Source organism: Psammomys obesus, unplaced genomic scaffold, assembly GCF_907164565.1.
Source record: "Psammomys obesus unplaced genomic scaffold, mPsaObe1.curated_primary_1811, whole genome shotgun sequence".
NCBI lineage: Eukaryota > Metazoa > Chordata > Mammalia > Rodentia > Muridae > Psammomys > Psammomys obesus.
In genome coordinates, this window is record NW_026594311.1 from 605,235 (window position 1) to 631,351 (window position 26,117).

Below are 26,117 nucleotides of genomic sequence, written 5' to 3' on the forward strand. Positions count from 1 at the left end.
AGAAATGGAGTGGCTAGGAGAGAGAAAAAAGGATGAGTGGAATGGGTTTGGGAATGGAAGAGAGAGCAGGTAATGGGTGGAGACTGGAGACAGGAAATGGCTGGGCCAGAAACAGTGGCAGTCACAGGGATGTGGGAGATGATTTTGTGGGAAGATACTAAGCAGGCAGACATAGAAGCAATGGTTTCTGTGGCCTTCTGGTTGTGTGTAGAATTCCACATAGGGATGTTTTTCCAGAGAAAAGGTCCATGATTTTTATCAGATTCTCAAAAGGTTAGTAACTCAAAGGAGCATAGGAAAGTCTGAATTAGTCACCAGAAAATGGACAGTATGGTCCTTTAGGAGTCAGATAGCCCAAGGCAAGGAACATGACCTTTAACTTAAGGCTCTGAAGACTTAAGATCAGGACCTGAGTAGATCACAGTGTAAGAAAGGGTATAGATCTTTTGCCAAGGAGTCGGGAACTTACTGCAATTCCTGCCCTTTATCTGTTCACTTTATCTGTCCAGACTCTACCAGTACTTAGAGCTCAGCGTAGCAATGGCGCCGGTACCATATGGCTTTGACTTTGCTCAGCACCCTGACGCCTTGAGTGTCTGCTGGAGCTGTCAATAGTGTTTCAGGTGGCAAAGCAGGTACAGGAGAAACAGCCCGTGATGAAGTGGCAACCTCCCTGGGCAAACAAATCCCCCTTCAGCCCTCCCCATCCCACTCCTACTTCCAAACAGGCACCTGTGGGAGGAATAGAGGGATTGTGTGAGGGGCACAGTGCGCTGGGAAAGGGCGAAAGCCAGCTAGCTCCCTGCCTAAAACCTTAGATTCTTGATCAGACTCCACTGCCTGAAGTGTGGCTCTGGCCAAGTCTGTTCTTTTTTGGGCCCAGCAAGTGGGTGATAGCAGTGGGCTGCTCTGGAAAAGCCCATAGAGACAGATGGGGGTGGGGGGTGTCAAAGGGAAGGGAGGAGGGAAGCCAGTTTGTCAAACTGGGCTTTGCTTGGTAGCAGCCACAGTCCTGTGGCAGCAGCCTTTTCCCCTAGTGCTGCTACCAGAAGTTCAGAGGCACTCAATTATTTATTTTTGAAGCAAGTTTTTCTCTACGTAGCCCTGATTGTCATGGAATTAACTATGTAGACCAGGCTGGCCTTGAACCCAGACTGCCTCTGCCTCCCAAGTGATGGAAATAAAGGCTTTTTTTTTTTTTTTTAAGACATTCGGATTTTTGTCAGGGACATTTTGGTCCGGTTCTCCAGGTTGGACTGTCATTACTGTGCCAAGCAAGGTCTCCCCAGTTGCAGGAGTCAATCTGGTCGAAGTCTTGGCCTCAGCTTTTCAGCTGAAAAGCTCTGGGACTCTGGCAGTAGGACTAGGGATGTACCTCACGCAGTGTTTGCTTCCTCGAACACACGAAGCCAGGTGTGGTTCCCATTACCTCATAAAACCAGGTGTGGTGATAAACCTGTGAACCCAGCTTTTAGGAGACAGAGGCGGGGATTCAGTCATTCACAGCTATGTAGAATGTTCAAGGCCAGTCTGTGGGCTACATGAGGACCTTCCATCCCTGCCATCTCAAAGCAGAAACAAGGAATTGCGATCTCGGCCAGATGTGGCAGTGCATACCTTTAATCCCAGCATGCAGGAGGCAGAGGCAGGCCAATCTCTGGGCTACAGGGCAAGTTCTAGAACAGCCAGGACTACATAGAGAAACCTTGTTTCAAACACAAGATAAAAAGGTGCTTGGTGGAGCCAGCGCTGGTGGTGTCCCTTTGCTATAATTGTGCTCTCAGCCCCCACACTAAATATGCCACCATGATGAACCAGGCCGCACCAAACACCTGCCCATTTCCTGTGCCATGATGGAGCATAACCAATGTTCCTATCCACACTCAGACCCTGGGGCAGAAGTCTGGACTGTCTGAGGAACTTGTTAATTGATGGGAGAGGACCTCTCATTGCCCCCCCCCCAATAAAAATATATAAACCAACTCCCCCCCAAAAAGTACAAATCTTTAGAGCAATGGATAGGCCAGCCCCCCAAGAATAAATGATATTGAAATTTCCCAAAGTAAGGCACATAGCTCAGACCTAGTTCTCAGAGTTCCTGGAGGGCTCCAGAGAGTAGCTCTACCCCTACGGCCCTGACAGTAATTCTGTTCTCCCTCCTCCTTGACTTGGCACAAGCTATTTTCATGGCTTTCCAGTCCAGTGCCCTTCACCAGGAGGGAGAACTTTCAGGACAAAGTCATGATACATAAAGGCAGACCAACCCAGCTCCCACTTCCTCAGTGCCCTCTTAGCCGGTAGTTTAACTCTTCCTTCCAGGCCTGGAGCCCAAATACTTACCTCACGTCCTTCCCTTCCACCCTGCTGAGTCTCCAGCCTCGCAGAAACCAGTGCAATTTAGGTGATCTGCACCCATCTCTCCAAGCATACACAGTCCAAATAGAAATATTTTAATTGCTTTATAGGTTCCAAAAATGCCTTCTATACATTCACTGACGCTTGAAATGCCCAGGCTGTAAGTGCCTTCATCCACGAGTGCAGTGCTGGGATCATCAAGAGCCGCTTTTAGACTAAGGGAGCGTCAAGGGTGGAAGAAAATAATCAGGAGATGGGCAGACATGGTTGCCTCTGAGACTGTGGGACAGATGCCTCCTCGACCCCACCAGCGGAAGAACAGGGAGGACACAGATCCCAAAAGAGGTAGTCCCTATTTAGCCCAAAGTTCAGAGTAGGAAAGGCAAATCCACTCCAGCCCAAATGGCATTGCTAGGTTTCATTTCCACCCCCATCACTGCTGCTGAGCTGTGCCAAGTGCCTCTTCCTGGCTTCCATGCAGCGGCAGCAAGTCGGGAGGCAGAAGCAGTCCTACTGCAGATGGCAGTATAGATACATGGATACAAACATGGCAGCCAGCTGGTGGGAAGGGACAGGGAGACATGAAAGGGCATGATTAACATCCTCAAGGCCTGGTTTCTTGTCTGCCCTGAACAGCCTACAGGAAACACTGTTTTCTCTATGGTAGAATACATACTTGGCATTCATAGGCCCCTGCGTTCAGTCCTCAGTTCCAGAAATGAAAACACTTTAAAAAATCTTCTCTAGAGAAGCCTCAGAGATGGACTACTCTGTACACGTCTGGTGGACACTGATAGCCCAGTTCCAGTCTCCTCAGCGACTTACCTCCAGGGCGGCAATTCCAACTGCCACACCGCCCACGGTGACTGCATTGGTTCTGATGTCATGCAGAAGCTGTTTGAAACAACCCTTGGGAGAGAGGAGAAAGTATTTATAGCTGGAATGCCTTACCGCCAGCTCATTTACTACTGTAAGGCCTTAAAGAAATCCCACCCATGCTGGGCAGTGGCGGCTTTAATTTCAGCACTCAGGAGGCAAAGGCAGGTAGATCTCAGCCTGGTCTATCCAGTGAGTTCCAAGACTACAGCAAGGGCTACACAGAGAAACCCTGTCTCAAAAAAAACCAACCAAACAAACAACAAAAAGAATTCCACCCTCTTAGGCCAGCACGTACCTGTACTTTCATAGTTTTGGCCTTTTCCTCGGTGCATGGATCCTCAGCTGTGCTGTTGACAGGGTTGATACAACAGTAGGGGGGAAAGACTTTATTCTCTTCGACGAAACGTGAGGTGTTAAAATCTGTGTAGTTGTTGAAGCCACAACACTTCAGCTGCAGAGGAAATGGGAGGGGTGACGGACGGCGCCTCAAGTTTTCTCCCCCTCTGGTCCCAAATCCCCACCGCCTACTGTACCCCTTCCATGGTAGAGTTCCACACTTGGGTGAAGTCAGTCTGGTAGCCGTAGTCCTTTCTGATGGCAGGCACCACCAGCAACGTTAGGAATTGTTCAGCCTGGATGGAGCAGGCCAGTAGTAAGAGACCAGGAGGGGAAGTAGCCTTTCACAGGCCGCCACCCACTTCTCAGGGCCACTTAGCTCAGTTCCCCCCCCTTCCCCATTCCTGGGCCTCACCATTGTGGTATACACCAAGGCCACCACAGCGGCCGCAAGCTCAGCAATGAAGATGATGAGAAGGATGAAAAAGAACTGAGTGGGAAACAAAATACATTTTAGGGAGATGCGCCTCCCTTGCCCTGCCCACTCCCGTCTGAGAGGCAAGGGGCCCCCATGGTGAGGTTCTCGGAATCCAGAGTAGGGTTTTGGGATCCCCAGAGGCTGGTGTCAGGGGTGAAAGAACCCTTGGTTGTGGGCCTGGGGGGCTAGGTCTGACACACCGTCATGAGCGCACACTTGTTCTCAGAATGAGCACCATAGCAGCCCAGGAAACCGAGGATAAAGACCACAACACCAGCTGCGATGAGGAAGTAGCCCACGTTGACAAACTGCATGGCACTTGATGACATTGACCCAAAGATCTTCAGGAAGGATGTCCCATCGACAGACACCCAGATTCCCACAGCCAACAGGGCCGCACCACAGAGCTGGGGACAAAAGTCAGGCTTTGAAACAGTGCTAGCAAATGGTTCTGTTTTACACCATCAAGTCAGGAAACTTCACCTTTCCTTGACTTGGAAATCTAACAACCCAGGGGGCATGGAGGGAAGCATTAACTAGTACCAGAAAGATGGGAGCTAAGACACTTAGAACAAATTCATCAGTCTGCTCACTTGGGAAGATAAAATGAGATCAGGGGTTCTAGAAATATCCGCAGGCTTGGAGAAGGCACATAACTTTCCTTTTACTGTTGTCAAGTTCCTGCCATATAGGTAGGAGAGAAAATGGGTCCAGTCTCTGAGTCTTGGGCTGTGGGTGCCTAGAATAACTACTCTCAGATGCATGGAAGCAGCTGATGTGGAGCAGGCTCAACAGTCACTATAGTAACAGCAGGGTGAGGCTTGCAACCTTGAAACAGGGCCGAGGTTGAGACGTTCATCCACTCGAAGGCCCTATTTGAACCCCTTCCGGGGTGGAATCAGCTGCCAGACTCACCGCTTTTCACCCAGACCACTGCCTGACAAGTAGAAACCGAGAAAACAGAGGTAGACACAACTGCCCCTTCAAGGCACTGACTCAACCTGAGCTTTCAGCGGTGAAGCTCTGAGGGGCGTCAATGGAGGCCCTGGCCCCACGGCTCCTAGCAAACATTTGCTGACCCTTCAGGGTCTTTCGGTGGACGAATCAGCCTGACTTACGCACAGCTCGCACTGTCCGACTAAGGACTTGAGTCTGGCAGGTGGGTAGAGATATATATATTGTGGCCCTATCCCAGGATGTTTGCTTAAGGACAGGAGAGCTGGGTTTCTAGCCTACGGGGTCAAATTTCAAGGAGCCTGGCTTTCCTCCCTTGTTCTGCCCAGTCTGACAAGGCCTGGGCAACATTGGACAGAAACCAAACTGGATTTGCCTTTAACCCTGTCAGGCCAGAGCCCTGGCTCTCTCAATTGCCGAAATTCTAGTATTTCTTCCAGTTTTATGAATACAACCTAGTTCATGGCAGCCAAAGAAAGCCCAGGGTACAGACCACACTGAGAGTCTACCTATCCTTTGTCCAATTTCTCTAAACTGGCGCACATCAAGCCTCTACTTTCCCCCCTTTCCCTCATTAACCTCGGGTGAGGTCAGCCCCTGACCGCTGCTTTCCTTCCTTGTCTCCCTCATGGTGGCTATTTTTCTGTTCATCCCTAATATTTCCAGTTTCCAAGAACTCCCTTTCTTTGAGGTCAGGGGTTCTAAGATATTCACGGGTGCTGTGGAGGGGGTAAAAGATACACTGCCTCTTACTGCTGCCAGGGTCCCGCCCCACCCCTATGACTTCACTGGCTGCTCACAGGCACATGACTTTCAAATATCCGTGCCCCTCCCTTGGGTACACAGGAGCAGGGAGGATGAGCCCTCCCCCGCAACAGTGCTCAAGCCACTTCTAAGACTTTGCCTTTGTTCTACCACCTCTCTGCCACCTTTGTTTACTGTGTCCCTTTCTTCTTATCTCTGTCACTATCTCCAGGGCTGGGGCCTCATACATCAGCTTCTCAAATAAGCCCTATATAATCTGTTCCTGGTTTTCTAAACAATATCAAATTTCATTACCTCTGGGCCTTTCTATGCACTTTACAGCTCCTCCACCCAATGCAAATTTCCAGCTTCAGCTACTTCCTGGTAGGAAGTATTTTCCTCCCAGGCTAGATTCAAACCCCTCCAGGGGCTCCCTTAGCCTTGGTGGTAAATCTGAAGGTACCGCTTTGCAACTATCAGTGTGTATAGCAATTATCATTCTATTGGACAATTATCAGCCTATCTGGTTGACTGGTTTAGAGAACCTCAAGGGCAGTGAACGGCCTTGCCCTCCCGCTACTCTAAGACATAGCATTTCGTCTTCATCAATGAACATGTTTTCCTTTTCGTTTGTGGCTTAATGCATGCTCTACTGCCAAGCAACTATCCCAGCTCCTTAAATGCCAACCCAGCCAATGAATATTTATTAAAAACATAAAGGTTGCTAGAGTCAACGGTAAGAGGCATGGACTCTCTCTCTCAGCTTTTCAGTGTCCGGTGGTCACTGAATTAGCTTTTGCATTCTAAACTTAAGTGGCTCCCCTTTCCTTTCTGAACCTTGAATACCTATTAAAAAGGGGGGTGACTCACTCCTATCCTGCCCTAGACCGATTCTTCCTGGAAGGGAGGTGAGAGCCTTAAACTTTTCCATCCCTAACCTCCCCCGTCTTCACCCAAACTTCTGTGTGGCGGCCAGGCTGTTTAGAGGGGTCAGCATTTGGGAAGACCCTCTGCTTCCTACTCAAAAAGGAAAAACTGGCAGGTCAGAGTCTGGGCACACAGTCTCCCATTTTCTAGCCTGAGCCCCCCAGATTGTGACCTGCTCTTTTAGGGAACCTGGGAAGCCCACACCCTCCATACTTACAAAGATGAGTAGATTGAAGAGGATCATCATGACCTTAATGAATTTGAAGCACTGCATGGTGGGTCCTGGGAAACACACATGTCCAAATTAGGGTCTTTCGTCCCACCTGCCCTGGGCCAGCCTTGCTTCCTGAACCCTGGCACGCCCGAGTCCGGCATCCCGTGTTCCTCACCAACTTCCCCTATGTCTCCACTGTGATATCTCAGAACTGTTCCCAGTCCCCATCCTGACACCCATGCCCACCTGTACTAATCCTCAGACCCTAACATCCCCAGGTTCCCACGCAGGTTTTACAAGCCTGGCTCTCACACAGCAGGTCACGCATGCTCTTTCCTGATATCCATCTTCCCTGGTGCTCTTCCTAAACCAACCTCAGACTCCTCAGAACCCACCCAATGGCTTTTTTTCTAGCATCCCAAACCTGTTTCTGGACTGGTCTCCATTCACAGGTTAATCTCTGCCCTATGCCATCACCTGCTCAGGGCTCTTGGCACTAGGTTCTGAGCGGGATCTGCTGCACTCCCGGAAGAACAGAAGGGCTCCAGGAAACTGCCACTCAGTGTGCTGGCGGGGTGATGAGGGACCTGCTAGTCCTTGCACAGCACTGCTTACCTACAGGTCGGGCAGGTGCTTTAAAAGCCTCGCCTGCCTGCCCGCCTGCCAGCCCGCTGGCCCCACCCAAGGCTGATCAACCTCCTTTGCCCCTACTGCCCCCTACTGCCTGGAGCCAGGCTCCCAACACCAAAAGCAGAAGCAGATCTCTCCCTGGAAATGTCACCCTTAGGCTCTGCCTCTCCCGATTTCAGAAGGGTGTGTGAGGCAGCAGTGTCAGGAGTGGCTCTCCAGAACTTTGGGCCCTGATTCTTACCTCCAGCCTGTGTGTGTATCCGGCACCCACATCTGTTCAAACTGCCATCCATGTGTTCACACACAAAACTCAGATACCTATATAACGTAGACCGGTACTCCTGATGTGCGTGCGCACAGCTCTCAGTCTCTCTGTGTGTGAGCACACACACACACAAGTACATGCACGTACTCTGAGCCAGCTCACACACTCATGAACGCACACACATGTACACACACAACCAAATCACAGTCACACACACTTATGAGAGCATATACACATGCTCACACATACACACACACACTGATACACACACACACTTTCAAGGACACGGCCATGGCAACCTTTGTTCTCACCTCAGAACAGGACATAGTTTTTTGTGCTTTTTCCTCCACAAATTCAAGGTCCCCATCCTGCTCTTTCTTCATCTTTTTTTTTTTTTTTTTTTTTTTTTAATATCCTTTTGCTTACATATTCCTGATGTGTGAGCTTGGTTCTCATGGACTTCAGCAGAGGACATAAGATCCCCTGGAAAATTTGAAGTTATAGGAGGCTGTGAATAGCCATGTAGGTGCTGGGAATCGAACCAGGGTCCTTTGCTACCTAAAAGACTAAGTGGTCTCTCTAGCCCCCTCACTTCTTCTTTTTCTTTTTTCTTTTACATTTTGACGGGATTTCTCTGTATAGCCTCGACTGTCTTGGACTCCCTTTGTAGACCAGGCTGACCTTGAGCTCACAGTGATCCGCCTGCCTCTGCCTCCCTGAGTGCTAGGATTACAGGCATGCTCGCTGCCCGCTCACCTCTTACTCTCTTCTCCCTCTCTCCATGTTCTGGAGCCCTACGTACAGCCCTAATTATTCTGCCAGTAGGTGGCACTGTGGGCCTACAAAGGAGAAATTCCCATTCCAAGCCCCCTTTTTTTCTGGGGCACCTTTGATTTCCCACCCCACTGTTCCTGATTGACGGGCCCCCAAAAGTCTTTGCTCTCTAGTTATTCATATTAGGGGCTCAAATTCTGTTTCTGTCATTTCTTAGCTGTACGGCTATGGGCCCTAGGGATTCGTTTATTTGTTATTTGTTTTTTGTTTTTGTTTTCCGAGACAGGGTCTCACTATGTAGCTCTGACTAGCCAGGCTACCCTCAAACTTAAATCAGCCTGCCTTTGCCTCCCAAGTGTGGGTTAAAGATGTGTGCCACTGTGCCTGGTTATTTAATTTATTTTTTTTAATTTAAATTTTATTTAATATGTATGAGTGTTCTGTGTGCATGTATTTTTGTGTGCCCTGTGCAGAGGCTAGAAGAGGGTTTCAGATCCCCTAGAACTGGAGTTACAAACAGTTAGGAATCCCGTGTGAGTGCTGGGACTCATACCTGGGTCCTTTGGAGCAGCAAGAGCTCTTAATGGTTGAGCCATCTTCCAGCCCCTATTTATTCTTTCTTTCTTTGTGACAGGGTCTATATAGCCCTGGCTGTCCTAGAGCTCATGGTGTGAACCAGGCTGGCCTTGAACTCAGAAACCTGCCTGCTTCTGCCTCCAGAGTGCTGGGATCATAGGTGTAAGCCACCAAGTCTGGCATTATTCTGAGAAGAGGTCTCACTGTACACAGACTGGCCTCAAGCTTGACGCAATCCCCCAAGCGCTGGGCTTGCGGGTGTGAAGCGCCACACCTGCCTCGGCCTTCCCCTTGCTAGGCTGCAGGCCGCACTGTCCCACCCTGCTACTCCGCCTGCCATTTCTGAGATTTGCTTTTCAGTCGTCGTTTCCTGGTCTGTGTAGGAAAATAGTTGTGCGGTTTTAAAATAGGGTTTCCTCCCTCCTGTGAGACACAGCACGTTGCGCACCAGGAGGTCAGAGCAGAGAGCACTGCTAGAGTGATTTCAGGGATAGACTTAGATTTAGGGGAGGGATGGTGGTGATGGGAGAGAGAGAGAGAGAGAGAGAGAGAGAGAGAGAGAGAGAGAGACAGTGTATTGCTGGGGACTGGGCCCAAGCCTTTCCACACGGTAGAAAGGCTTGAGTTACATTCCTTGACTTGAGGAAGTGGATTGATTTTTATTACTTTATTTTTGTTTTCTTGAGAAATAGCGTGACTGTGTAACCCTGGCTTGCTTAGGACTCACGATATAGCCTCAGCTGCCCTTGAACTTGCAGTGATCTTCCTTGTACCTCCACCTCCCAAACCAAACCGGAGGTGCCACCACAGCCAAGGAAGTGGGTGTGTGTGTGTGTGTGTGTGTGTGTGTGTGTGTGTGTGTGTTCATATGTACGCAGAGGCCAGAAGAAAGCAGCAGCAGATCCCCTGAGGCTGGAGTTGCAAATGTTTGGGATCATCGCCCCAGTGTGGGTCCTGGGTGTTTTCTGCAAAAGCAGGAAGCATTCTCAACTGCTGAGCCATCTCTCTAGTCTAGAAGCAGATTTTTTAGTTGGTTATTTTTGGGTGGAAGAGAGGTGCCTGAAGAGACAGAGCACGGATGATAATATTGCTGGTAATAAGTCTGTGGGACATACTTGTATCAGCAGCTACTCTGGAGGCTGAAGAAAGAGGATCATTCGATCCTTCAAGTTTAACTCCTTCTCAGAACTGAAACAGATGGACTGAGCTTGGCGATCAGTGCCTATTATCCCAGCACTCAGGAGGCAAAGGCATGTGGATCTCTGTGAGTTCCAGGCTAGCCAGAGCTACAACCAGACTATACTAATAAAACATACCTTAAATATGTAACATTTTGTTTTGTTTTTCTTTTTCTGTACACCAATCCTATGACTTAGACTTTCTTTTTGCTTGTTTGTTCTAGGATGTTTTTGTCTGTTTATTGTTGGTTTGGGTTTTTTGTTGTTCTAGGTCCCAAGTAGGCCAGCATGGCCCACTTACTCTCTGTGACGCTTAAGATGTCCTTGAACTCTTGATCCTCCTGGCCTCCACCTCCCACATGCTAGGATTATAGGTGTAGGCTGCCGCACCCATTTGAGACTTTCTTTAAAATCCTTATTTTAAATATGAGGAAAAACAGAAGCCCGGGAAGCTTGAGGGCTTGTTAGGGTCTCGTAACTTACGAGTGGTAGATCCAGCACTCACCCTGTCAGTCTATCTTAAACGTTACTGGAGTCCCTAAGGAGGCAGGCAGTGTGACTTCCGGAGAGCAGGGGAGGAGGCTTTGGCCCAGAGCCTGAGTAAGGACAGAGAGGCTCTCAAATACAGTGGCTAAAAGTTAAGGGGGGCAAAGTGGAGGATGGTGGGGCCTCACAGCTTTACTAGTTCCTTAGAGACTGAAGGCAAGGAAGGGTGATAGAAGGGAGAGAGAGGGGGCAAATCCAAAGTTCCTCAGCTCCATGCAGGCAGGATAGACACAATCTCTCCTGTCTGCTTCCGACAGGTGAAGCTGGAGTTAGCTCCTCTCTCCCCTTATCCATGGGGCGTTTTCTTTCATCTCAGAACTCTGGGAATTCATATTCTTCCATATCCCTGGTTGTTAGTGAATATCTTGAATAAACAAATAAATGGGCATAGAATAGCAAAAGACAAAGACTCTGGGCTTTCAATCTTCCAAGTTATCAGACTTGAACCCAGACCTGCCTCTAATTCTGTGACTACAGCTCACCAAGGTGGCTTCCTTGTATAGTCAGATTCGGTCTCTGTGAATTCACCTACTCACCACATTCCTTTGTAACCACAAGACCAATTCTTGTGTCACTTTTTGCAATTATTCGCAGAGGATGCACGCAGAAGCAGAAGTTCCAAGTGCCAGCTGTGGTCTGTAGAACAGGACGACTTTCTGCCCTCACAGACGTATTTTAACTCTTGTAAACAAGTTTTTCCAGCACTCTAATTACAATCAATATATTTTGCAAAAGATTATGTATTATGTATACAGTGTTCTGTCTGCGTGTACACCTGCACGCCAGAAGAGGGCACCAGATCTCATTCTAGATGACTGTGAGCCACCGTGTGGTTGCTGGGAATTAAACTCAGGACCTCTGGAAGAGCAGCCGGTGCTCTTAAGCTCTGAGCCATCTCTCCAACCCACAATCAATATTTTTTATTTGAATTTTTTAGGTTTTGTTGTTGATGATTATGATGTTGCTGCGCTGAATATTATCTAATCTTCCTAAGCACAAGAAAGCTGTGATATACCTTTGAGGAAATGCTTGTGTTAAATGTTAAATACCCCACTCCCCTCCTTTTTTGTTTGTTGGTTGGTTGGTTAGTTTTGTTTTGAAACAGGGTTTCTCTGTGTGGCTCTGGCTGTCCTGGAACACACCAGGTAGACCAGGCTGGCCTTAGACCCTGAGATCCTCCGGCCTCTGCTTCCCAAGTGCCGGTATTAAAGGCCTGTGCCATTATGCCCAGCTTCAGTATTTGTAAATTCAATGTTCAATGTAAGCCCCCAACTACCAGGAAGAGCAAGAATTGACTTCTATAAATAAGCTTAACGTTAGACTCTCTGCATAGTCTGTGGTAGGATTCACTGAAACCATGTTTGTAAAGTACTAAGGTCTGTCACGCAGTAAGTGCTCAATAAACATGTGGGTATTGTTAATGTGGATGATTTTTTTAAATGATTTCCCGCCTGCCAGCGTTTCCTCCGCACCCCACCCCCCACCACGGAACTGTGCTGTGGTCGTCTGGCTTTTGACTGGACTCCAGGAAGGGGATTGTGAGGAAGTTTGAGCTCTGTCCGGGTGTGTGTGGGGGGGGGGGGGTAGTCACAAAGAGCACCACCCTTCGGCAGGCTCCGTATGTCATAGAGATGTCGGTTGGCTTGGCCAACAGGACCACTCTGAAGCTCTTTGCAGTCATGGGGCCCTCTCAGCTAGTCCGTGCCCCGCGGCCCCCAGGCATGAGCTCTCCCTACCAGAGGCCAAGTATGGGTGGGACCCGACGCCGGTCTTCCAAGATGTTCAAATGCAGCCGCAGAACATATCGGCAGAAACCCCGAGGCCCAGCTGCCACCAACCTTTCCACGGTGGCCGCAAACATCGGCGACACCCACACTAACACCACCAGCGTTTGGATCCTCTCGCCTCAAGGTTAGCGGGGAGGGCGGGCCTTTGTAGAGCGGGGCACTCTCCTGCCCCTGTACTCCAAAGAGCAGTTTGTGAAAGTCCAGCCCAAGGGCGCGGCTGGGCTTTGAGGGCACGTGGCCAAGCGATGAGAGCTTTAACGAGAAATGATGTGACTCCGGCTGAAATAGAGGGCTTGAGGGAAAAGTGTTTGTATGTGCGTGCATGTACACATATATGTTTGCATGCAGGTGTAGGCCAAAAAACAGACCACTCTGCATGTCAGGGCCTTCTTTTCTGGAGACAGAGCCTCTCAGTAGCCTGGAATTTGCCAAGTAGGCTAGGCTGGCTGGCCATAGGACAAAAAGGCAGGACATGTGTCTCTGCCTTCCCAGTGCTGGCATTATCGGCACGCGCCACCATGCCCAGATGTTTTTACCTGGATTCTAAGATCCACCTCAGGTCCTTGGGAGACTAACACCTTACTGAGTTATGTCCACAAATGTGGGATGTTTTTGTGTGTGTGTGTGTGTGTGTGTGTGTGTGTGTGTGTGTGTTTTGTTTTTAATATTCTTCCTTCTTTTTTCTCTCTCCAGTTCTCAGACACCTCTGTCAACCTGGGGGCTTTCTGATCCTCTAGACACGCACAGAAGCTTGGCTTGCACTGGACTTGCTGCTCTAGAGGGCTCTTGGTGGTGAACAGCAAATACAGTCATTCTGCTGAGGCTGTCTTGCCCGATTTCAAAGTGTCTTAACTATGCAGGACATGAGGGTAGGGTTGGGGCTGGATACTCTTAGGGATAAACTTTAGAGACAGCAACAAGGATCACTGTGGACCACAGTGGAAGGACAGGACAAGGTCAGCCAGACAAACCCATCTTTGTCCTCAGCATTTTGATCCACCCTGTGATAAGGGGCTCTCCTGCCTTACACTCCCATGGGCACAAGGCGTCTTGGAAAGAATAAGAACCCACAGATCAGAGAGACCGGATGACAGAGCCCCACAAGTGCTCTAGTATGAGGTACGCTGGTGCTGGTCAGTGCATAGGCTGACCTAAGTGACAGGAGAATGGGAGCATAAGGCAGGTGTGACTAGGGATGCCTTTGTGACTGAATGTTCTTCTGAGAGTGGAGGAGCGCCTGTGAGGCAGAGGCAAACCGAAGAGCTTTTGGCTTCATGAAGAATGAAGGTCAGGAGGGGGAGGGGCAGCCTGCAGGAAGGGGGTGTGTGTGCAGAATGGTTAGTGTATGAGGAGGACATGTCACCTTCAGCCCCCAGCCATCCTCTGAGGTCAGCGTTTTCCAGGACTGCCAGCTGAGCTGGGGCACTCGGGGGTGGGGCAAGGCTGAGTTTGAGCCCAGGAGCAGGGGAGGGAGTTGCACTCTGTCTGGCCTGGGGATTTTCCATTTGGATTTCTGAACGCGTGCCCACGTGTTTAACCAGGTTTAACCACATTTCCGTAGGGTTGCGCCTAGCAGTAGTAACAGCATTGTGAGGGTCTCTGTGTCTAATGTGTTGATTTGTGCGTGGGCTAGGGTGAGGGTTGGGGGAGTGTGGGTCTTAGTGGGTAATCCCTAAGACCTTTAGTGGCCTATCCCCTGGGCTTTAAGAAGTCTGGCTAGCATCATTTACCTCTTGTGAATGAAAAGTGAGTTAAGCACATCGTCTATAAGCTGGCCAGAGCGTGGGATCCTGAGGGGAGAGCTGGGGCAGATAATTCCCAGTTACACCAGGTCTAGAGAGCCCTGGGCTCCCCGGTGTGCAGACAAGCTGCTGGACCTTAAGATCAGCTAGAAGGTGGCTGCACTGGTGGCCAAGGCTCATGAAGGGGTCTGTACATACAAACACATGCCATAGTCCAGAGGCAAATGTAAACGTGACTATGACTCACAGGTATACAACGTAATAAGCAAATGCGTGTGTCCAGGCACATGGTAAAAACAGAGACTGCACCAGCAAGAATGCAACAGATACCCACCCACCCGTTTGCAGGAAACGTGCCCCCGCACAGACACAAACACACACCCAGACACAAGTTCACAAGCACATAGACACACACACACAGACACTCACACTCACACTCACCAGACTTCCCTGCCCTTTCATCCCTGAGGCCACTGTCACTCCCCAGTATCAGTGTGTGTGCTGTGTGTGTACATGCTCTGCTTCTGTCTCTGTGTGTCCGTGTCTTTGAGCGTATGTGTTTCTATGTATGAGGGGGGTGATAAGCAGAGGCAACTCGATGACATCATCTCTTCTGGCTATTTTTAGCTCCATCCGCAATGACTTCTCCATTACCCCTCCCCCTCCAGGTTTCTAATTCTCCTCCCACTCCAGCCTCTGGGAGATAGCAGCAGCCAGAGGGTGCCCACTCCTTCAGGTTAGGTGGCCCCTGAACGATTGGGTGCGATTCACCTGCTGTCACCCCACCAGAGTTCTTTGGAGGCTGAGAACACCGGGTTCATTCCCAGAGGAGAGGAGGGGTCTTGAGCTGTGGGGCGACTGGAGCAGGTTAGACCTGGCTGGTCTGCGACTCCTCGACTCCCCGGGTGGCTGTGCTTCTCAGCCTGTAGCTCTGACTCAGTCAGTGCTTGCTGCGTTGAAGGGAGATGAGATGGGTGAAGACAATGAAAGGGTTTCCTCAGTGAGAGATAGGACACTGGGAACCCAGCAGCTTCGAAGATGACGTCTATCTCTTCCACACTCTCTTCTCTCCCATCTCTCAAAGGTTAGATAACATAAGGGCTCCAGAGGGAGCACACTCCAATTACCTCACACCCTTCCCTCCAGCAATTCTCTCTAGAGATTTCCAGAAGCAGTGCTTCCTTCTCCCTCCCTATCTGAGTTCCCAGCTCCACACCAACCCACCTAGCAAACCACGGGCCCTCTGCTCTTCACTTCCACTTTTAGACCCCTCCCTCTGAGTTGCTCTGTGGGAAGGCCACTGTTCTCCATCTGGAGACTGAAGATTGAAGCCCACTGGCCGACACCTTATGGTGCTGGGGGAAGCGGCCCAGGGGAGATGGCAAGCAGGTGGAGGAGGAAGTGTGGCACACTGGGGCAGCTGGCACAGGTGCAGAAGGCACAGCCCAGGCAGGGAATCAGGTGAGGGGGAGGAGAATGGCAGCCTGAGGGGTCCATGCCAGGAGGAGGGCTTCCTGCTCTAGCCAGCCTTGGGCAGCCACCGGAAAATCGGGTTTGGCAGCTTCAGTCCTGTGCTGTGCTGAACTGTTCTGCCGGAAGGGTTGGAGGAGGGGGGTCCAGATTGCTCCTGGGAGGTGGCCTCAGGCACGCCATCCTCTTCTGGAACTATGAAGTTCAGGGAACATTCTGAGATCCTTTGGAATGTAGGAAGAATAGTCCTAGGCTGGAAGCACCCTTGTTTTACCCTAAACCCTAGTGTGATGCTTTAACAGCCCTGGTTCCTCTCTTTCTTGGCCAGAGAGCTCCCACAGGAAGGGGCTTTTTTTCTGGGAGTCTGACTCAGGCAGGGGGACAAACAGTCAAAGGACAAGGTCTGGCTGAACCAGACAGTCCCTAGGGCATGAGGCTGGAGTTCCCTTGTCACTAGTGGGTCAATCACAGGAAACCCAGCTCCAGGCCCACAATGCAATACTGGTCACCCCACCCTTACCAGCGCCCTTACCCACAACCCCCACTTCCGGCCTCTGTTCCTTCCTCATCTCTGGGGAAGACTGCAGAGCTCCCCAGAGAGTCACTGTGTTCCCTCCCCTGGCACCCTGCCCTCTGCTTAACCCTCCCTCTCCTGTTAGCCATTCAGCAACATCAGTCTCCCACTAAACTCTCTTCCAAGCCGGGGAGAGGGGACTGTAAAGGAACCCACTTCTCCTGCAGACGTTGGGTTCTGAAGCATGAAGCATAAATGGAGCAAGAGCTAGGGTAAACTGAGTGCTGCGGTTGAACTTTGGGCTGCCCCATAGTCCCAGGAGAAATGAAAAGCCCTGTGTCTCCCAGCCATCTTCTTTTGGCTTTAGTGGAACCCACAGAAGAAAGTCCAGAGCTGAGACTTGTAACCTGTAGAAAAATAAACACGACAACTCCAGCCAAGTGGGCACTGGTTATTGTTACCATGTCAGCAACAAAATTTCATGAAACACACACAGAGTCATGAAACTCTGGATTCATAGAGTCCACAGTCACAGGATCTTGATGCCACGGAAGTTTTACTATAAAATTTTAGAAGCTAAGGAATCTCAAATGATGGCATGCACTGAATCCCAGACCACACACGCACACACAAAAAGTTAGAATGTGCTTAAATTAGAAGTTTGAGGTGTCAGCGAACTTCCACGTTCCACATTTTCTGCTGCAGCTCGTGCATGCGCTCAGAAGCAAAGGCAGACAGCCTTGGATGCACGAGGTTTAGACTGAAATAAATAACCCGATAAACTGGACAGGGACAGACCTTGTCCATGAAGACATGTTCCTGAGCACAGGGAATGGAGTTGCAGGTGGAGACAGAGTGGAACTATACAAACAGTGAAACAGCCTAAAGAAAGAATCATGCTTGGGTGTGGTGGACACAGCTGCTGTAGTCCCGGGACTCAGAGGCTTGAGGAGGAAACCACTTGAATTCATAAGTCTAACACCAGCCTGAACTACACAGTAAGACCTTCGTCTGAAAAAACAAGAAAAAGGAGTGTGGGGGGGGGGGGTCTCAACAAGTACTTTACATTCCAGTTAGTATCCATAGCTAGTATCTCCAGTCTCCCATGATTGGGGTCAACCTCAGCCAAGAACATTTCTGAAAGTTAGCAGGGTGCTGTGAATTAAAAGTTCCAGGCCTCTGCTACATACTAAATTTGAGGCAAGCCTGGGCTATATGAGATCCTATCTCAAAAAAATAAATAATAAAAAGCAAGCCTAGTGTGGTGTCAGACTCCTGAAATCCCAGTATTCAGAAGGCATAGTTCAAAGTCTAGTCTGTGTAATAAGTTTCAAGCCTGGCAGGGCCAAATACTGAGACCCTGTCTCAAAACAAAACAAATCCATCAAAGCAGAATAAAAAGCATTTCCTAAGGTTAGTTGGAGACCCCTTACTACATGGCAGGTCAACAACCGGTGTCAGGTTGCTTTCTTTGAAAATATACCCGATAAAACATTCTTCAGGCTTAGAGTCTGCTAGGAGCAGACATTATTCAGAGATGCTGATCGTTGACTTCCATGACCTCACATGTACCCCAAGCAACAAAGTTCAGAATCCCCACAGCAAGGTCCTGAGAGAGAATCTTGTTGATGGCATCTGTCTGAGGTGGTTCTTGGAGGAGCTGGACATCAGAAGAAGGAGCGAACTAACCTGAGACTCGGTTAGTTCTACAGCTCAAGTAGTTCAACGTTTGAGCCTCAGAGCCACAAAAATAATAAAATAAATTGATGTTAAGCAAGGAAAGGAGACTTCTATGTGTTTAATTGATTTTTGAGACACGTTCTCAGTATGTAGCCATGATTGGCCTGGAACACATTGTGTAGACCAGGCTGGCCTCAGACCCATAGAGATCTGCCTGCCTCTGCCTCTCAATTACTGGGTTAAAGGCATGCATCACCACACTCAGTTAATCTTGGAAGAAAAGTTGTATGGGGACCCTTGCAGAGCTTGGGTTAACAATAGCCACATTTGCCCAGTGTTTCTGGGAAGCTACTGTAAACTCAAGAAGCCAGGAGGAGCAGTTCCAAAGACAGGCAGATGCCAGGCCCTGCTGGACATGAGAACCAATGCAATGCCAGCTGAAGATCCTCATAGTCAGCTGCCTGTCTGGGCATTCAGCTCAGTGTCCCTGCTCTGACCTCTGCTCACACTCCCACTTCATACCCTGCCCTTGCTTGTCTGCCATGCTACATATTTACACCTGCAGTGTGACCTTTGGCGAAACCTGTCACTTTTCTCTGTAGCACTCATTTTAAAAACTCCACTTTATTTGGTGTGTTTAGACCTCCCTTCCCACCTCCCAACCCTAAGTAGGAAAGAGAAGCTTAATGGGGAAAGAGGGCCCCTTTACTTCTCCCGGCTGTTTAGGGTCTAGGGAAGGCTGTTATCAGCTGGCAAAAGCCATGCCCTGCAAGAAACAATTAACAAGTATGGACAAACTAGAGCCCAACCAAAATCCCAAGCTTGGGATTAAGACAAAAACATAGCATAATAAAGAAACCAAAACTTCTGTTACATCTCTCTGGGCCTATAGTTGGGTCCTAGGGCAGCATTTATTAAATTGTGTGTGTGTGTGTGTGTGTGTGTGTGTGTGTGTGTGTGTGTGTCACTATGTAGCTCTGGCTGTCCTGAACTCACTTTGTAGACCGGCTGGCCTCAAACTCACAGAGATCTGTCTGCCTCTGCCTCCCAAGGGCTGGGATTAAAGGTGTGCACCAGTAATATTATTTAGTACATTTAATATTATTTAGTCCTGGTTTTGTTTAAAGAAATCCTGCCTCAGAGATCTCTGTGCCTATTCAAAGAACACATTAAGCAGCTTCCTGAGAGAATGAAGACAAAGAGCAAGCAGAAATAATGACATTCTTGCATTGATGTGTGTTTTCATAAATCTTATGAAACATCCACAACCGTCACTCTGGTGTTTGGTTTGGTTTGTTCTATAGGTTGGACCCAGGGCCTCTTGAACATGCTAAGTGTACACTTTGCAGGGATTTGCCCCTCCCCCCTTGAGCAGGTCCTCACTGCTCTGTTAATAGACTAATGGGCTGAAGCTCAAGGAGGGTAAATAGCATGTCTAAGATTACCTGCCTAGAGTGTAACAGAACTGGAATTGCAAGTCAGAGACTATCTGAATTCAAGGACCTTGGCTTCAGATTAGCATTAATTCCGTGTGGCTTCAGTAGCTAATGAGAGTCCAAGGATGGGAGTCTCAAGGGGCAGTGGTCCAAGTGGCCAGCTTGAAAGGTGAAAAGCCTCAGCCCAGGTATGTGATAGGGACTCAGGTTCTTGTGCTGGGGGAGGGGGAATGAACTGTTTATTGGAGGTGGCTGGAGACTGGAGTAGGAAATAGGGTGATCCTGAGCTGGTCCTCTGGTATTCATAAGACAGTTGGGTATGTGTTGAAAAGAGGCTGTAAAGGAGGCTTCCAGGCTCTCTGAACCGTCTGGTTCTCGGTAGCCTGGGGCAGTGGGACTTCCCCACTGGGATGGTATCGTGTTGTGTCGAATCTAGATCTTTCACTTTGAGTTTCCTCGTAACCTTCACAATTGCCTCCATTAGCTGATTCAAGTGAGCTGGGAAGACATCAGATAGACTCTTGACACCTGCCTAAGGTTGTGTCATCAAAGAGACTGAGAGACCCAAGAACTCACTAGTTTTACAGGGTTGGGGCTGAAGGCAGCCCTGGGGGTCATCTCATCCAGATGCCTCTAAGAGTGAGGAGTTCAAGGTCTACAGACGGAATAGGACCTGACAAAGGCCTCACAGCAGCCACTGCTACCTCCATCACCTGCCAGGCACTCCACAGGAATGGATTCTGCTCCTCCCCCCCCCCCCCCCCCCCCCGCCCCCCCCCGGAAGAGCATTCTCCCCCCCCCCCCCCCCCCCCCCCCCCCGCCTTTGAGACAAGGTCTTACTATGTACTCATGGCTGGCCTGGAACTTGCCAGGTTCTATATAAACCCAATTAGGTCTTGAACGCAAATCCTCCTACCTCACTCCTTCAAGTGCTAGGATTATAGGTGTGTGCCACCAAGCCCAGAGCAGAGGCGGCTTTGAGGATAAGCTTAAAGAACTGGCAAAGGTTTAGCTGATGCAGTGCGGAAAAGACTTTTCTAAGAAACAGCACGGGCAGAGTAGAATTCTGAGGCAGGCATGCAGAAAGCCGAGGCTGACTTGGCATCGACACCGTCTTTGCTTTGAGAGCACAGTGATAGTCACTAAGACTAATGCTCCACGCCCCAGAAGACCACACAGCTAGATGTTCTGATCACTTAGTGCTCAGCTTTATTTTCTATCTTGTTTTTGGAGACAGGGTTTCTCTGTGTAGTCCTGGCTGTCCTGGACTTCCTCTATAAACCACGCTGGCCTCAAACTCAGAGATTCGCCTGCCTCTGCCTTCCAGGTGCTGGGATTAAAGGTGTGCTCCACCACTCTAGATGATTCTTCATTGTGAGTGTGGGGGCGCTGAGCTAGCGTGCGCACACATACTTCTCATTCCTTTTCCTTCCCTAGGCCCAGCTGGAGGTCTGGCTGAAACCCAGGCAGCGGTGACTAGCAACCATCACAAAGCATGTTTCAAGGCCTTTCAGCAGGTCACGCAGTCTGGGCTCGGGGTGGGATGGATGCTCCCTCAGCTCAGCTTTGGAGCTTTGGGAGATCCTTGAGCCCTTCCCTTGCTGCAGTGATGCAAATCCGTTCCGGATTCATGAAAGGCGTTCTTTCCGGAAGCAGGCGAAGCAGGCGCTCAGGCGCCAGTTCCTGGCTGGGAGTGCTTCTCCTGGCTGGCCCTGACCTAAGGGCGCCTGGGCCTGAGATGGGAGTTCCCTCTTCCTTAGGAATACCTCCGCTCCAACCAGGGTTTGGGGGTAGGTCAGAACGTGGGAACTCCTTGGTGGGGTAATTAATGTGGGGGTTCTGGGCTGGAAGAAGAAACCTAATATCTAGCAAACCGTTTGGGCTCAGAGTCAATTAGGAGTGACAGATACAATGAGCAGGCAGGACACTGGTCTAGAGGTCTGTGACAGGTTTTTGATAGGGAAAAGTTGAAGGTTTGAAGTTTAGAGTTGATGGAATGGAGAATTCCTGGAATCCTCAGACGCTGAGGGGCCGCCCCAAACACAGGTTTGGCTACAGAGAACTAACTCAACCCATTCCTGTTCTGAGGACTTCCTCATTTCTCACAGGGGACCTGCTGGGAGCTGGAAGAAGGGACTACATGGCGCTCCAATTTCAGGAAACAGAACTGCCAGAACTGTGTACCAGTCTGTGGTAAAGGGTGCTTCTAAGTGCAGGCAGGGAGACCCAAGTATTGTCTCCAGCATGCCAGACCAAGCTTTGTAGCCAGGGACACAGCAGGTGAGCAGTGGTGTCCGCTTGTCCGCACAACTGCCCTGGAGGCTGAGGCTAAGGACAGATTTTTTTAAGCCCGGGAGTTTAAGGGGCAGTCTGGGCAACGTGGTGAGACTCTTTTGCAAGCAAACAAGAGATAAGAAAAGAAAGATAGGACAGGAGGGATGGCTCAGCAGTTAAGAGCACTAGCTGCTCTTCCAGAGAAGCCAGGTTCAATTCCCAGCACCCATATGGCAGCTCACAATCATCTGTAATTCCAGCTCCAGGGGAGCCAATGCCCTCTTCTGTCCTTAGATGTCTGGTGCATAGACATACAAGAAAATATTTATACACAGAGAATAAAACAATACAGTTCTTTTCATTAACAAAAATTAAGCCAACTTGATTTTCAGCTCTGCTCTAGCCGCTGACTGTTTAGCCTTGGACATTTTTTCAACTTTGACAAATCTCATTTTTTTTATCATAAAATAAAAATAATAGGAATAAGTATACACAGGTTTGTTGTGAGGGAGAAAGGAGTTTAAGAACAATATTTACTCAGGGAGGCAGAGGCAGGCAGAGCGCTGTGAGTTTGAGGCCAACCTGGTCTACAAAGCAAGTCCAGGATGGCCAAGGCTACACAGAGAAATACTGTCTCAAAAACAAACAAACAAACCCACAACCACCACCAAACAAACAAACAGAACCCCCCCCCCCATACAAAAACAAAAGAACAGGATTTAAAACCATGTTTCCAAAGTAGTAATGAGAATACTTAAAGCCTCCTTTGGGGAATGGTATAGCAAAAGCTCTGGCAGGGCAGAAATCCCAGCCTACCCTAAACACATGATTAGATGCCAATCTGGAAAACCGGGAAGGACAAGAAGGATGTTAGTGACAGTGGGAATGGCATGGGCAAAAGCGAGGACAGGGGCTGGAGGAAACTGTAACATGTGAGGCGTGGCGTGAAAGGTGAAGTTAGAAAGCTGAGCGGGGACGGTAAAATGGGGTCTCGACATTACCAAGGGTAGTTTTTATTCCGACAGCCCTTGAAGGTCTTTTAGTAGAAGCAAAAGTTGGGCTCCCTGAGAGACCCTGTGAAGGAGGGTGGCATGGCAGTGTCATAGGGAAGGGGGTAAGGGAAAGAACGACAGTGGAGGCCTCTGGGTGAAGAGAAATGGATAGAGCCAAGAGAGTGGCAGATCTCAGTGGTGCACTGAATGGACACAGTGAGGAGACGCCTTAGTCAGCTTTCTGTCACTGTGACACAATGCCCAAGGTGATAAAACTAAAAGGAGGAAAGATTTGGATCACAGCTTTAGAGTTTTCAGTACAGGGGGCTTGGTCCTGCTGCTTTGTATTTGTGGTGGCTCAGTGGAAGGCTGTTTACCTAAAGGCTGCAGGAAGCAAGGGAGAGAAAGGGGATTAAGGACTGAGGTCCTAATACATCCTTCAAGAGCACGCCTCCTGTGATGTAAGTGGTCATTGCCAATAGTGCTACAGGCAGGAAACCAAGCCTTTAATACAGGTATCTTTGGGGAACCTTTAAGACCCAAACTCTGGAGTGTGAGAATGTTATGCTTATTTCCAACTTGGGCCTCTGCTGGTGCTATTTTTGGAAATAGGAAGCAGGAAGAGTAACACATTTGGTGGGAAGCTGAGTTATGTTTTGAACATGTGTGTGGCCATACCAGCAGACAGATCCTCAATAATCAGGGTCTTCCAGTCTTACCTAGGCAGTTACTGGGTCCAGAGATGGGGTGGAGTGTTATTGCCTATTGCTGATTAGTTATTCCCTGGCTTTGGCTGACTGGAAGTCTGAAAGGGAATGCCGTCTGCGGTGAGGCTGATGTCACCGTGGGCAGGGCCAGATAGGTGTGTCTGCATGTATTGTTTCTGAGTGCCAGGCTGTTTCTTTGGCTGTGGTCATATTAGCTCAAGGATTGGGTTGTCAGGAGAGGGTGACGACACTCTATACCACCTAATAGCTGAGAAAACTGAGGCTCAGATTTAAGTGCAGATGTGATGGTTGTGAGATGCGGATAAAGGTCTGTGCATCAGATGACAGGGAAAGTACTAGGGGTAGGGATAGTACTAGGACCAAGGTTCCAGGGTAGAACAATTAGTCTGGAGGGTTAGTGAAGACCAGGGAAGAAAACAGAGAAAGCGTCCTGGACAGAGGTGACACCATTTGTATAACCCTAGAAGCACGGGCTCATTCTTGGACTCCTGGCCAGCAATAACTGGCAAACAGCCACTGCCTGCAGCAAGGAAAAATCTCATCATCTAAGGGGCATGTAGGCAGAATGTGCCCACACTTTTAGGCATTGGCACCTCAGGATTTGGTCACACAGTTACAACATTGATAGTTGGAAGCTGGTGCTTATTTATTTCTATATCAGGGTTCAGCACAAGATTATGCTCATTTTCTAGGTTTGATTTTACTTTAAAAGTTGTTGTGTGAGCCTGGCGCCCTGGCACACACCTGTAATCCCAGCACTCAGGAGGCAGAGGCAGGCAGATTGCTGTGAGTTCAAGGCTCTAGAATGTGAGTCCAGGACAGCCAAGGTTACATAGAGAAAGCCTTTCTTGAAAAACAAAACATAAAATAAAAACATTTTAAAAAAGCTGTGTCTGTGTGTGTGTGTGTGTTGGGGTAGGAATTAGGGGCTGGAGAGATGGCTCAGAGGTTAAGGGTTAAGAGCACCGGCTGCTTTTCCAGAGGTCCTGAGTTCAATTCCCAGCAACCACATGGTGGCTCACAACCATCTATAATGAGATCTGGTGCCCTCTTCTGGCCTGCAGGCAGAACACTGTATACACAATAAATAAATCTTAAAAATGGATTTAAAAAAAAAATAAGAAAGGTGTGGGAGGGGGCGGGTGACGACAAGATGACTTAGCAGGTGGGGGCACTTGGAGTTTGATCCCTGGAACTCATATTAGTGGAAAGAGACCAGGCTAGCCTTGAACTCACAGTGGTCTTTGCCTCCTGAGTGCTAGGATTAGGTGTGTGCCATCCCTCTTGGCCTCATAAACACATTTTTAAAGGACTGACCTGAACTTTGACCCCTGACCTCTAGGTATGTCTTAGCACTTGAACAACTCCTCTCCCACTGATAAACAAATAAATGTTTTTTAAAAAGGCATCATGGCATGAAGTGACAGAGTCTGAGAAAGACTGGCACTCTAGGCTTGGTGGTGCATCTTTAATCACAGCGCTTGGAGGCAGAGGCAGCTGGGTCTCTGATCAAGGTTAGGTCCAGGCCAGATATAGTGAGACTCTGTCTGAAAAAAGGAAGGGATGTCAGTGTCTGTGTGCACATACCTGCGCATGTGCAACAGCCAGAAGAAGACACTGGTGGTCCTTTGTCTTTCCCTGTCTCTCAGTGAATGTTGAGCTAGACCGAGAGCCAGTGATACAGCTACCTCTGTTTCCCTCTTCCCCACGGTGCTGGGGTTACAGGTGAGCATTCAACTGTGCCTGGCTATTTATGTAGGTTCTGGGAGTTTGGATTCAGGTCCCCATACTTACTTGTGTACCCATTTTCCCAGCTCTGGGAGGAAGCTTTTTAGGACATAAAAAGTGTTGCTCCTTAGAAATAAACGAGTTCAATGTCCAGCATCCAAGGCAAAGCTGAACTTGAGGTTGTGATTTGTAATCCAAGCAATTGGGAGGCAGAGGCAGAAGGATCCCTGGGGCTCACTCACTTATTAGCCTAGCCAATCAGTAATTTGAAGGTCTTTTAAAAATTTATCTATCAGGCCGAGAGGGATGGCATACATCTTTAATCCTAGCACTGAGGAAGCAGAGGCAGGTAAATCACTGTGAGTTCAGGGATAGCCTGGTCTACATAGTGAGTTCCAGGACATCCAGGGCTACAGGAGACTGTGTCTAAAAAAAAATTAAAATTTAAAAATTTTAAATTATTTCTTTTGTGCGCATGTGTAATTTGCCTGCTTGTATGTCTGTGCACCACTTGCAGAGGCCAGATGAGATCATTGGAGCTCCTGAAACAGGAGTTGCAAATGGTTGGGAGCCACCATATGGGTTCTGGGGATCAAACCCTGGTCCTCTGGAAGAGCAGCCAGTGCTCCTAACTCTTGAACCATTTCTACAGCCTCCAAGCCCTAAGTCCTAATGGAAAATATTACTACCTCAAGAAAGTAGGTGGATCCCAGAGCTTTTGAGGCAAATCATGAGTTTGAAGCTGTTCTGGTCTACATAGTGAGTTTCGGGACAGCCAGAGTTACATAATGAAACCCTGTCTCTATTTTTCTTTTTGCCTGTGTCAGAAGTAGGATTTGAAGAGACCCTGTATCATAGATAGATAGATAGATAGATAGATAGATAGATAGATAGATAGATAGATAGATAG

General features: G+C 49.0%; 2 protein-coding genes across 3 annotated transcripts; one reads left to right on the forward strand and one right to left on the reverse strand.

The window, feature by feature from the left end:
• Positions 1-2,429: 2,429 nt before the first annotated feature.
• Positions 2,430-7,506, reverse strand: Tspan1 (tetraspanin 1). Of its 2 annotated transcripts, none has more exons than XM_055618541.1 (8): positions 7,365-7,506; positions 6,891-6,955; positions 4,249-4,455; positions 3,986-4,060; positions 3,768-3,866; positions 3,530-3,685; positions 3,181-3,264; positions 2,430-2,913 (listed from the first exon to the last, which is right to left on the reverse strand). In XM_055618541.1, the coding sequence occupies exons 2-8, from the start codon at positions 6,945-6,947 to the stop codon at positions 2,866-2,868; spliced, it is 726 nt and encodes a 241-aa protein (XP_055474516.1). In that variant the 5' UTR covers positions 6,948-6,955; positions 7,365-7,506; the 3' UTR covers positions 2,430-2,865. The 2 variants fall into 2 exon arrangements, with proteins under 2 accessions (XP_055474516.1, XP_055474515.1); XM_055618540.1 differs by having other exon boundaries at positions 7,312-7,375.
• Positions 7,507-12,478: 4,972 nt separating this feature from the next.
• Positions 12,479-13,380, forward strand: P3r3urf (PIK3R3 upstream open reading frame). The gene is made up of 2 exons (XM_055618487.1): positions 12,479-12,767; positions 13,337-13,380. Exons 1-2 carry the CDS (start codon positions 12,488-12,490, stop codon positions 13,378-13,380), a joined length of 324 nt encoding a protein of 107 aa, XP_055474462.1. The 5' UTR covers positions 12,479-12,487.
• The last annotated feature ends 12,737 nt before the right edge of the window (positions 13,381-26,117 follow it).

Coding starts and splice junctions, on each gene's coding strand:
- Tspan1 (XM_055618540.1), bottom strand. CDS start 7,333: ATGGAGACCAGTCCAGAAACAG. Junction 3,265..3,529: donor CCAAAACTATGAAAGTACAG/GTACGTGCTGGC, acceptor CTCTCTCCCAAG/GGTTGTTTCAAACAGCTTCT. Junction 2,914..3,180: donor TTGGAATTGCCGCCCTGGAG/GTAAGTCGCTGA, acceptor CCTTCCCACCAG/CTGGCTGCCATGTTTGTATC.
- P3r3urf (XM_055618487.1), top strand. CDS start 12,488: ATGTCGGTTGGCTTGGCCAACAGGACCACTCTGAAGCTCTTTGCAGTC. Junction 12,768..13,336: donor TTGGATCCTCTCGCCTCAAG/GTTAGCGGGGAG, acceptor TTCTCTCTCCAG/TTCTCAGACACCTCTGTCAA.